At 43.9% G+C, this 13,341-nt stretch overlaps 1 protein-coding gene across 1 annotated transcript in view; it reads right to left on the reverse strand.

The window, feature by feature from the left end:
• Positions 1-13,341, reverse strand: part of Pde11a (phosphodiesterase 11A) — a 348,364-nt gene that overhangs the window by 23,476 nt on the left and 311,547 nt on the right. The window contains exons 18-19 of the mRNA XM_028880604.2: positions 10,278-10,352; positions 5,671-5,754 (exon numbers count right to left, since the gene is read on the reverse strand). Of these exons, the coding sequence (XP_028736437.1) occupies positions 5,671-5,754; positions 10,278-10,352 (159 nt within the window). The remainder of the gene's footprint in view (positions 1-5,670; positions 5,755-10,277; positions 10,353-13,341) is intronic.

Consider the following 13,341-nt stretch of genomic DNA (forward strand, 5'->3'; position numbering starts at 1 on the left):
AGGAAATGCCCAAAGAACCAGAGACTAGAACTGACCAGGGGACTGGTGGGGTAGGATGGGGACAGAGGCTGCAGGTCACAAGGCCTGCGGACTTCAGAGCCTGCACAAGTGGAATCATGTCCACGCCCGTCACCCCGCTCTCTGCTCTCTCTTCTTGAAGACTGTTTATTTTACTTCTGAGTCGGTGTGATGCTGTTCCATGCATGTTCGCCTTTGTAGGACAAGTCAGAAACCTGCCCCAACCATCTCTCCTTTTCATTCACTAGACTACTAAATGTCATGCAGGATCCGATCTCTCCCTTTCTCCTTCGCAGTTTTCAAAATATCCCATGGAAATGTTTTCTCGTCCCACATTCAGCCTTTGTGGAGAACAGACTCCACAGCTCATTAGATTTTTTTCTTAAAAATAAAATCAAACCTGAGTCATGAAGCATTGGGGCACACCGAGTTGTTTTTACAGACAGACTTTCCTCAGGATCTAGAGAGGCTGTCTTTTATAACCTTTTTTCTAGTTTATTGGTTTCTAACTTGAAGCCTCCACAATGTCAAGTATATTATACTATATTTTATTCTTTAAAATTTTTTATTTTATGTGTATGGGTGTGCTGGCTAGTTTTATGTCAACTTCACACAGGCTAGAGTCACTTGGGAAGAGGGAACCCAGTTGAAAAAAAATGTCCCCACCTGTGGGCAAGACTGTTGTACATTTTCTTGATTGATGGTGATGTGGCAGGCCCCTGCCCATTGTGGGCAGTGCCATTCCTGGGCTGGTGGTCCTCGGTGCTATAAGAAAGTAGGCTGAACAAGCCATGAGGACCAAGCCAGTAAACAGTGTTTCCCCCATAACCTTGGCATCAGTTCCTCCCTCCAGGTTCCTGTCTTGCTCGAGTTCCTGCCCTGACTTCCCTCAGTGATGGGCTGAGATGTGGAACCATAAGCTGAAATATACCTTTTCCTCCCCAAATTGTGTCTCTAGCTAGGACAATGGGTGTTTGCCTGCATGTGTGTGTATGTACCACATGAGTGCCTGGTTCCCTTGAAGGTCAGAAGAGGGTGTTGGATCCCTTGGACCTGGAGTTACAGATGGTTGTGAGCCATCATGTGGGTGCTGGGAGTTGAACCCAGGTCCTCTGAGAGAGCAGTGAGTGCTCTAAGCTGCTGACCTACCTTTCCATTCCTCACATACATTTTGAAGACTTTCCCCCCTCATTCTTCTTAGAGAGCACACTGGTAGCTCTGCCAGGAGGACTCTATGTTCCACGACAATCATTACAACCAAAGTTAAAATAAATACATAAATAAAATGAAATTTCAAGCTCATTGTCTGTTGTGGGACTTCTGACACTGTTTTTTGAGACAAGGTCTCACATAGCCCTGGCTGGCCTTGAACTCACTACGTAGCAGAGGCCACCCTTAAGCTCTGGTCCTCCTGCCTCCATCTCCCTAGCGCGGGACTCTAGGATTATAGTTGTGTGCATGGCCATGGCTGGTTTACAAGGTGCTGGGGGTTGAATTCCGGTGTCAGGGAGGAAGTCCAGCCCCCAGATCAAACGATGGGGACGAGATGGAAATCTGATTACCTCGAAAAAGCTGTCAGTTTTTAACAAACGGATTGATCGCGCCTCTGTGCATCATTGCCATTCTTAGGTATGCTGAGGTTCAAGTTGAGAACAAAAACACGGGGCAGAAACTTCGTGTGCTCCTGCGAACAGCCGCTCAGAACGAGGCGGCCACAGGAGGGTTCTGTTTATCCCTAAGGCTGCCTCAGCAGTGACTCCAAACTTTGATAGTGTCTTTTTTTCCCTTTCTTCTTTCTTACTTTTTTTTTTCTTCCAAAGATGTTGAGCAGCAGGCTAATGGCTCCCCAGCAGGATGCAAAGACAGCAGAAAGCTCTGGAATCAGATGTCAATGTATTCCTCCAAGACATCCTGCTAGGACAGAGCTAACTAACCAGGGCTTTTCACTTCTCCTGGGGACCACGCTTTGATGCTCCCCGCCTGCTCTGGGCCTCCTGTACGCTTCCTGATTAAAATGCTGTCACAGACAGATAAATCACGACTTCTGCCTGGTTGCTGTCCCCTTTTCTCCCCACCCCTCTCTTTGTCTTCTTTCCAAAAGTTTGGAACCCTAAGATTTCAAAGATAAACCTATGTAGACAGTCATGTCACGTCTCATATGTAACCGTAGGGAGCTGGGGTTGGTCCCCACTGTGCCCTCCCACCTGGCCTGCGGTGAGAGCTGAAACAGCCACACATATCTGGTCTTCATTTCAGATAGAAATGGCCAGATTCATTCATAGGACGCACAGGGTCCACATGCTATGGTTTGGGGGCTTTATTTACATACATGCATTTAATTATATAAGTAATCAACCACCCTACTACTAAGGTACACCCCCTTATGTTTTCTTATATTTCCCGTAAGCCACTTTTGCCCAGTTATTTATTACTTCAGTAGTTTTCTTACGAGTAGATTTCAGAGTGAGAATTCCTCCTTGTTTTTCTCCTACCTAGTCACAGGTGGCCTGAGGGTGAACACTGTCCCGTGGACAAGACTTCTGATTTTTTTCAAGGAATGGCCATCAGAAGGTGCTGGTGCGGGTTCCCACCAGGGCCTCTTCAGGCACTCGAGAAGCAACAGTCTTTCCCCTTTGCTTGGAGGAGATCGGAACTCAACAACCAGAGGCACAAGCGGAAAAGGCTTGCTCAATCAGGATGTTTAACAAGAAGAAGCCTTTGAAAGTCACAAAGATAAAACCGAATTACCCGGTGAAAGTCAGTGGAGTCAAGAAGTCGCACTTAAGCCGTACTGGTATCTCCTGCCCCTCTGCATGGCCACCCCCTCCTCCAACTCCCCTAGCATTATACAGAGCAGCCTCCAGCCTCTCCAGCCTCCATCACTCCATGCTCCATGCTCCCCATAGAGGACATCTCAGTCCTTCCCACCACAGTCTCTTTGCTTGGGCTCTACACAATTCTCTTGTCATCCATGTCTACTATCTGGAGCCCGTGATTTTGCCATTCGAGGGGATGTCCATTACATGTTTTGTGAGTACTGTTCTTTGCACTTTTGCTGTGCCCCCCAGCCATCTTAGCAAGACCACACTAGATTCTTCTGCTTCGTATTCCAGACGTCACTCTAGCCCATGACAGTAAGGATCTCTGTTGTCAGCCACTACCGCGCTTATCACCTGTCTTTTCCGAACCTCATGATTGCATTTCTACGTTCAAAACCCTCATGGCCTTTCTGCAGCAAGCCTACTCATCCCAAACACTTGGCCTTAGGGACCAGGGTCATCTTAGTGACTTTTCTTGTTACTTCCTTGAGATTGCTGTCTTTCCAATGGCTGCATTTCCTGCCCAGTGACTGACTCCATTTCATTTTGGAACACCATCAGCTGGTGTGAGACTGTCCAGTGAACTGTGGGAAGCCCCCTCACACAAGACAGACCACGGCAGAGATGCTGAGAGGGGCTCTTCCAACACTGGCTGTGCTTTCAGTGTGATGGCTCTTTGAAGGGTTGGGTTCAAAGTCTTGTAAACAATTTACAACTGAAATTGTGAAATAAAAAACGGAGCGGTGACAAGAAACCAAGAGAGCAAGCTGTCCATTGGCTGTTGCCTGGGAAGGCAGCAGCAGCAAACGGAGAGCAATGTTCTCCATGTTCTCCTTTGGGGTGGTGTGGCTTTGGACAGAGAAAAATCAGTTGGAGAACTTTCCATCTGAAGTTGAATCAGGCCATTGGAAAGCCTCCACACTGAAGCAAAGGTCGAGGCTGAGAAGGACACAAATTAAATGTGTAGGTGTGTCACTTGGTCTGTGTGTTCCACTTTCTGAAAATAGCAGGCATTTCTAACCTCTAAGATGAGTAAGGAACACACACACACACACACACACACACACACACACACACACACACAACACACACACACACACACACACTCAGGACACTCTATCATGTGCTGTAGGAATATTATTCTCTCAATCATCAACACTAATCTTTTCTGATAACTTCAAGTAACTTCCTTTTTAACCTAAAGATTTCAAAGTACTTAGTAGCGAGGACATGATACGCTCAAAGAACTGCGGATGAGCAGTGGACGACAGACGCAGCGTGGGAGCCGCAAGCAGACCCTTAGCAGCACGTGGAGTTAATTGAGTTTACTTCCTTCCAGTCAGAGGAATTTATTAATTAAAAGAGTAACGTAGCCATCCCATTAATACCTATGCACAGGGAACTGAGTAAACCATAATTCAATGTGGGCAACCAAAGGCAAGTCAGCCAAGCAAAAGGCACCTGGTCCAGCATGGGTGGACTCTACGTGGGAGCCTGCTTAGTGAGCATCGAGGGTGGGGGAGCAGACAGGAAGAAAAGAGAGTTAGGATCCCCTTTACACTAAACTATATCATTCTCAATGTTTCTGGTCCAATCTTTCATTATTAGATGAGAGAATATTATAGTCATTTGTAACCATAACAATTGATTTTAGATTAGTTTAAAACTGTATCTGATTGATTTTATGATATTGGGCATTTAATGAATTATATGGAACAACAAGGGAATTTACTTTCATCATTTGTGGTTATTAGAATTACATTTCTGTCTTGAAGACAATATTCTAATTTGTTTGCTTTCAGGGGACTGCGACAGGTCTCTGTAGCTCCCAACAGTACTGAAAATGAAGTGGTGGATAAGTTGGAGCCTTAATGGTTGTGAAGTCCTTAAAAAACAATCCTGTGTTCTTAATGGAGTAGCAGAGAATGGGAAACTAAAGAGGTCTCGCTTTCTCTGCGTGCATCTCACTTTGAAGTAGGAATCGGGCTCACACTGATTGAGCTAGGTCGGGGGTAAAGAACTTGCCGGGTTTACAGATGAGAGCAAATGTTTAGCTGTAGAATTAAAAGCCAACGTATACTAAACTGTTACTGCAAATGGATGTTGGCCCTGATCAGAACTCAAAAAGCGGAATGTGACCCATTCAAAGTTGACACATGTCTCCTTGCCCCAGGCAGCCTCTGCACCAGGCAGCGAAGCAAGAACTCATTAGCGGTATCACTCAAGATTCACTGCTTGGCACAGTTATGTTTGCTTAAAGAAGGAGGCAGATTTTAAAGATGGAAGATGCTTCCCATACAAAGCCCAGTGGTCCAGACCCTGGGGTTAGAGCAGAAAGGCGTGTTCGATGAAACTCTGGTGTTTCACATAGTACTAATAAAAATGAAAAGCAAAAAAATTTCTAATTGAGAAACTCAGACTTAATCAAGGCTAAGTAATGCTTCTTTCCCACTAGACTTCTCTAAGCCTTCAATACTTTAATGTATATGGGATTTTTCCTTCGTTATTCGGCCTTTGAGCTGCTTTAGAGACAGATGGTATTGACTATGGTTGCATCCTTGTGTTTCATGGGGGTGCTATCTGGTGAATGCAGAGACAGAATATTATAATCCCTGGTTTACAGACAAGGAAGGTGAGGCTATGGAGATTACATTTTAGACAGTGGTAGAGAACTGGGGTCCCCATCTTTGAAGCACCAGCTTTGGGTCAAAAGTTTGAAGCAAGTTTACAGTTCGTATCCTGCAAGCGTCTCTAACTTCAAATGTTTCTGAACAAACTTTATCCATGCTCTCCTTCACCTCAGGCAGGACACACAGACACAAGTCAGCAGTACCTGATACAAAGGCATGCAGATGCTATCAATCCACTCCAGTTGCAACCGAGGCAGTTCATCTTTCCGGTTCCGGTCAAAGATAGCCTAGAACAAAGAAATAGAAACCTTGCTTTTGTTCACAGGAGTATTTTACAGTCACTTTGTCAAGTAACGCTTCATATTTTACCAACTGAATATTTCACAAACCACAATCCTTACACATAGTTTCTTCTCCTTTATCTACGATAAGAAATAAAGTATTTTCACATCTTATGAGATTTGTAAGTGAATTTATTTGAACTTTATGGCATTCAACTCCTTGGGGCCAAACTCTGTCTGCAGGTCCAGGTAATTGTTACTAAATCAAGTCGCCGGGTCACTGGGAACTGAGTACAAGTCAAGGAGAAGGAGATACATCTCACTGCCACAAAAATAATGCAGTCTTTTATTTTTGTAGCAAGAAGATGCCAGAGATTGGAAAAGATCCTTACCAGCAATTTTCTTTTCTTTTTTTCCCCGTTTATTAAACATAAATTATTTTATGATGATTTTAAGGGTTGGGTGCTAGTTTGGCAATCATGTGCTTTCTGGTAAGGTTCTGTGGTTAGTAGGTTACTAGGTACTTGTCTTTGGATGGATGGGGTGGCAGGGATTCATCCTTTCTTCACCCCAGCGTTTATGTCTTCTGGTGCCTCTCTGCTTCCTATAATCCACACTAATTTGATCATGGGGCTCCCCACTAGTGAACTTATTTAGTCCTAATAGCCTCCAAAGGCCATGCCTCTCCCATCAGAGTGGGACTGAATATCCATGCTCTCAATATTCACATTGGGGATAAGTCTTAGCACATGAAACCTCCGGACTCAGACCACACCCAAACCACAGCAGTCTGATTCGTTTTCTCTATAGTTCTTTTTTTTTTTTTTTACTCAAGTTATTTATCTGGTTTCTCTGCTTCTGATGGATATTGTATAGAAACACTCATTTAAAAATTCAAGAAATTTCAGTATACACACAGAACTATACAATTACCACCACACTTAATTTTAAAATCCATGTTAACAATAGCAGCTCTACCTTCTTGCAAACTTCCAGCCTTATGCAAGCAGTGATTTATTCCTATCTGTACAGGTTTGCCTGTTCCACAATTTATTCACATGGAGTCATACGTGCATGGTCTTTTAGGGTGGGCTTCTCTCATGTAGCAGGATTTTAAAAGTATATCTAGGTAGCAAGTATCAACCCTTCATTTATTCATTTTTGTCATATTATATTTCAATGCAGAGATTTATAACATTTTGTGTATTAATTCATCAGTTGATGGATATTTGAGTCATTGACACTTTTTGAGTAATGCTATTGTGAACAGTTGTGTGCAAGTTTTTGTATGGGTGTTTTTATTTCCTTTGGGGATAAACCTAGAAGTGAATGGGTTATATGGTAACTCTCTGTTGAACATTCTATATTAAACTTTATTTTTTTACATTGATGATGATGATGATGCCATGACATACATGTAGGGGCCAGAGGACAACTCTTGGGAGTTGGCTCTCTCCTTTCACCGTGGGATCCAGGGATATAACTCAGGTTGCCGGGCTTGTACAGTAAGTACTTTGCCTGCTGAACCAGCCCTATGTCTAACTTTTTGAGGATTCCAGACTGGATTTTCAAAGTAGAGCACTAGTTAACATTTCTTCCCGCATCTCCTTATGTCCTGGCTTCTCTGAAGACTTACCAATGTTTGTATTGTCTGTCTTTTTAATGACAGCCCTATTAGTGTGTGTGAAATGGTACCTCACCATGACTGCAATTTGCATGTTCGTAATGGTTAAAGATTTTAGCAATCTTCTTGTGTGTCTACTGGCTGAGTTTGTTCACGAGTGCGTTCGTAAGTGACATGCTTATGTAGAGGCCCTTTTCCAGTTTTTAACTGCATTGTCTCTTATTGTTATAGGAGTTATTCTAATGTTCTAACTACAAGGTCCATATCAGATGTACAATTTGTAAGTAATTTCTCTTATTCTATAGATTGTCTCTTTGTTTTCCTTATAGTATCCTTTGGTGCAGACATACTTTATGTTTTGATAAAGTCCAGTTTATTTTTGGTGAAATACAAGCCAACATCTCTGGCCTTTTTATCTTTTGTCTCTTGTATTTTAAGTATCATATCTAATATAGCATAGCTGAATCAAACTCAAAAAGATTTAGACCTCTAACTTCTTTGAAGAGTTTTATTGTCTTAGCCTTTTAGACAGATCTAGCAGTTTTAGCTAGATCTATTCAATAATATGAGCTCACTTTTGGGTACGCTAAGAGGAAGGACCAGGGGTTGGAGAAATGGCTCAGTGGTTAAGAGGTCCTGAGTTCAATTCCCAGCAACCACATGGTGGCTCACAACCATCTATAATGAGATCTGACGCCCTCTTCTGACCTACAAGCATACATGCAGACAGAGCACTGTATACATAACTGACTTGATCTGTTTGTGGGGCCCCTGGCAATGGGACCAGGACCTGTCCTGGGTACATGAACTGGCTATTTTAGAGCCCATTCCTTATGGTGGGATGCCTTACTCAGCCTTGATGAGGGGTGAGGGGCTTAGTCCTTCCCCAACTTGGTATGCCAGCCTGTGTTGACTACGCAAGGGAGGCCTTACCCTCTATGAGGAGTAGACTAGGGAGTGGGATAGGGAATGGTGGGGGGGGGGAGGACTAGAAAAGAGGAGGGAGGGGAACAGTGATTGGTATATAAAATGAAAAAAAATTAATTAAAAAAAAAACAAGGAATAAGGGCCAGGACTTCAATTCTTTATACTTGTGAATAGCCACTTAGCCATGGACTATTTGCTGAAAAGACCATTTTCCCCACCAAATTATCTTGAAAGTAATGTTGAAATCAGTGGATCATAATTGTAAGGGTTTATTTCTGGATTATCACTTCTTAATCAAGGTTTGATGAGTGAGAGGAGCGGGGTGCTCCTCTGTCCTGTGTTTGCCTTCTGCAGAATTTTGCATCTTACAACTGAGCACTCATGATTATTTACCACGATATTTCCCCCCAGCTGACAAGGTCCTAGGGTCCCTGAAGACAGGGAAGATGATGTCCCCTCATTTCTGGATACACAGCGTTGAGCTTTCTGTTTGACACAAGCTGGTGCTCGGGCCCATTTTATCAGTCAGCTTACTGCTTCGGACATGAGCCCTCTGACTGTGGCCCAGCTTCAGTTTGGTCTCAGAAAGTCACTGTGATGCTCTCTGGCCAGCGGAACCCTAGGGGTACTTCTAAAAATCAAAGGGTGGAAAAGCGAGCAGGTGTCAGCTCCTGGAGCATTACAGATGTGTTTGCAGCTGGGTCAGTGGGGGAACGTCCTACCGCAGAACCAAGACTCTCCAGAGGAGACAGCTGCGGTAAGTAACCTTTTGTGAGGAGAGAGGAACATTTACGGCTGTATATCCATCATAAAATTAATTTCATTTGTGTCTTCAGAGAAGGCCTTAGCTGAGCCTATAATTTACCTCCTCCCCTTCATTTAATTAAATGACCTGTGCTGCTACATTGTAAACTCTTCAAAACCAGTTTTTAGAGGGGGAAAAAGCCTTTTATTTAATGTAGATATCACAGGGAGAAATTTGGGTTACAGGTTTTACAAATGAACTCTACTTTTCAAAGCCAAACTTGCTATGACCACTCGGAAAGAATAAAGGGTGTTTTGATTCCCATCTAAACACTCACTGCTTTGAAAACGAAGATGGCTGATGAGTGTTTCAAGCTGTGTGGTCCTCTGGATCTACAGGAAATCGACTCACAGGAGAGTCAGCCTCAGAAAGACGGCCGGCTGTGATGTCAACCAAGAGAAACTGTTGGAGGTAGGAAAGGGCCCTGCTGTCCTCTCTGGTGTTTGACTATCAATCAGCGAAGTGGGCTGTGTGGACATGCAAAGAGCTTGCCAGTACCTCCGGAGACTTGGTGGACTGGAATCCTCCAAAGGAGACATTGACAACGGACACCCACTTTGTGCTTCATTAAGCCGACTGTGCGCTGCACTGCCAGGCTTTATGATACTTTGCCCACTCCAAGAGTGACCAGAGAGGGTGTTTTAGCTGCTCACTAGCAATGAAGAGGCTGGCCCTTCCCTGAGGGTGGTGAGAAGGCAGGAAAAAACACCACCAGCTTATCATCAGCCTTCTCAAAAAAGGATTGTATGAGGCGATCCAACATGAATAGCGTGCCAACCACCCCAGAACCTGGATTCCCCACGTTTCAGTTTGAAAACAAGACAAAACAAAAAAAATAGTTTGAAATGATTTGCTTTGGGGAGTTTGCAAGTTTGGAACTGAAAAAATAAGACCCAGCTAGCTCCTTGAGGCTGGACAGCTTGGCTTTTAATTCTCTGCTATTGTTTATGTTCTAAAATAGGCATTCATGAAATGCTAGGGTGTCCCGCTGTGGGTGCTTGGGAAATACTGGTCAAGTAGCCCAGCAGTGTCAATGAGAACTTTCGGAGCACAGTGGTTAGCGTTCTTGTTGAGTTAAAGCTTCAAGCTTTCAGGAGTTCTCCAAACCCCTCCTCAGCCTTTCCCACTTCAAGCTGTGGTTTGGAGTTACTGTGATAGCAAAAGGGAACTCACCGAGGGAGTGAGTTTGAGTTCGGACCTCTCCCGATCTCCTTGTTCAAAGAACTCGCTGGTTACAAGTTCAGCCACCTGAAACACAGAAGCGTTTAAAAAAGAGTTATTTGTCATGTTGTACACCGCGAGATTCAGAAGCTATCTCTGGCTTATGTGCATGGAAATTATCTTAGTTTGAAGAGCATGGTCTCAGGCTGCCTGAGTCTGGTACTGAAAGCACCAGTTTATTACGGTAGGCCTCCGTTGTTAGACTTACTCCTCGGCTCGCACTGGTGTGTCAGGACCACATGCTAACTGATGGCCCCACTTCAGCTCCGTTATACCCATAATGCAATGGCTGCTCCATGCCCACTCACAGGCACCTGAATGTCCCCCACCTTCACCCATGAGCATGGGTGATCCACAGTCACATTAAAAAGGCTTTTCCCCCCTAGTCCCTCAGTTTGTGGTTCTCAGGATCATTGCGGAAGGAGAATTGATAGAACAGACAAGCGCCAAGCGGGTATTTCTAAGGACACTAAGGTGTGCATCGAGTGAGTCTCTGAATGCACTGACAGGGATTGTATAGTACATTGGAAGACTTGAAGGGAAAGTTCCAGACAGTGGACAGCAAGAAAGCCTGACTCCCCAAACTGCGTTTTCTCCACCTTAGTGCTCTTACAAAAGAGGAGAATCTTATGCCCCAAAAAAGTGAGATGGCTTAATTTGGTCAGGGGCATGGAAACAAGATAATTTTTCCAAATCAGATCTGGTGTCATAGGTCTGTAATCATAGCTACTCAGGATTCCGAGGCAAAGTCTGTCTGGTTAGAGTGAGTTCAAAGATACCCTGTGGAACTCAGTGAGAACATGCCCCAAACAGTAAAAAGAGCATGCTCAATGTGCATAAGTTTCCAGTGCTACAAAAAAAAGATAGTTTATTTATATGTACCTGAAGAGATGCATAATAAAATGTAAAGACAAAAATCAAACTTATACATGTACATATATACACACCATATATACACACAGTAAAGATGAGAATAGCAATATTAAAAGACTCAAATATCCAGTGAGGTTAAATTTCTAACATTTCTGGTAAAAAGTGTGGGTCCCATTCAAGAATTCAGCTGCATGGAAGTATTAGGAAGTGACTCAGAAATCCACCTCCTGTGTCTCCCGCACTTCAGGTTCTGGACCTGGGTTCTCCCCTCTCCAGCCCCAGCCACTACCTTTGATTTCCATACTCTGGACACCCCCCTCCGCCCCCCCTCCACGGCCTGGCTTTTCTCCTTTCGTCTCATTAACCAGCTTCCAGGACCCGCCCTCCCTCAGCTGCCTCTGAAGCTGTGTCTTTTGCTTTCACATAAATACACACAAGGCACCCAGGCAGGAACCCTGTGTCCTCCTTGGAAAGCAAAGACACTAATGGGAACTCTTGATCTTCCTTTCCTAGAGTAGCCCTGCCCACCCCGCTCTGTGCTCCTCACAGTTTAACCTCAACCCTGGCTTCTTTGTACTTAAAAACCCCATCAGGATCATCAAGTGGCTCCTGATTGGATTTTTCATTAGAGAAGGAAGCTGAGATGCTAATCCATCTGTGGGGAGCGGGAGGGGCCGCTGAGGAAACCCACATACTTCAAGTCATGTTCCTGGGGAAAGATGAGTGGAAAAACCCCAGTTAAGGTGCATTCTGAAAAGGATTTTTTTGAAAAATAAAACAGACATTGAGGAAGTTAGCACGAATTTACATAATCTCTGAATGACTGGCACCGGCAATCCCAGCACTTGAGAAGCTGAGGCAGGAGGATTGTCCTGACTTCAAGGTCAGCCTGAGCTATAAGATTCTATCTAAACACATTTTGAAGGGCTTAGTGATTAAGAGAGACTGTTCTTCCAGAGGACAGAAGTTCAAATCCCAGCACCCACATGGTGGCTGACCACTGTCTGTAGTAGCTCCAGTTCAAGGGGATTCAAAGCCCTCTCTGGCCTCTGGGCACCATGCACTCATACAATACACAGACTCACCTGTAGGAGGAACATTCACACATATAAAATAAAATTAATAAAATTAATCTTAATTAAGATAGAACTATATATGTAACATATGAATATAAATATATGCATAAATGCATATATTTACATTTTAATTTTAAGTGTGTGCGTGTGTGTAATCATGTTTACATGTGTTGGCACATGTGCATGTGAGGATGTATGTGCTCATGTGTGAAAGTACACATAGAGGCCAGAAGCGGCCTCCTGCCTCTCCCTGTTCTTTCTCTAAGTCTGCCTTCCCACACGATGGGCAGAGGTGTTGGAAGGTGTTAGTCAACTACACAAGTCCTTTATGTGACCTTTGGTGACTTCTACTGTGTCACACTGAAATTGACAACAGCTCAAATGAAGGAGAACTGTCCAGTCTGCACCAGATTGCCGAGTGAGAGGAAACAATCCTCTGTGTCACAGAGTTGAAATTCAGAATGTATTTGTTATTGTAGCAAAGCCTAGCTTAATCCTGACATAGGAAAGAATTGGTATTAAAGCAAGGTGCTGATGGTTAAAAAGGGCAGGGGGATAAATGGGAGAGAGGGAGGGAAGAAGGGAGGGAGGGAGAGAGGAAGAAAGAGAGAGAGAGAGAGAGAGAGAGAGAGAGAGAGAGAGAGAGAGAGAGGGAGAAAGAGCTTAAAACATATATCAGCTTGGAGGCCAGGTATCCGACAGACAGGAGGAGGCTGTACATGTCAGTCTCTTATCTTATGCAAATTTGTGCAGTTATCACTGAGAGAGAGTAAGCACTATTCCTAAGGAATGTCTAATTTTGGGAGAAGTGATTGGAAAACAAAATGCTAACAGCATACAATGGTGTTCCCCCAGGCAGTCTAGAGATGAGCTCAGAAAGGATTAGCAGGTTTATAATGAGGGATGAAGGGAACAGAAAAACCCAGGCTTGTAGGGATGGAGATGAAGCTACTTCTTAATTCCAAACTAGAAATATTAAAATTAAGGTGTGCTTTAGGTGAAAAATATTAATTAAGACTCAGCCTGGAAATAAGGACCTAATTAATGGTATGGCCAGCATACTTATG

This window comes from Peromyscus leucopus, chromosome 4 (assembly GCF_004664715.2).
Source record: "Peromyscus leucopus breed LL Stock chromosome 4, UCI_PerLeu_2.1, whole genome shotgun sequence".
In the NCBI taxonomy this organism is placed as follows: domain Eukaryota; kingdom Metazoa; phylum Chordata; class Mammalia; order Rodentia; family Cricetidae; genus Peromyscus; species Peromyscus leucopus.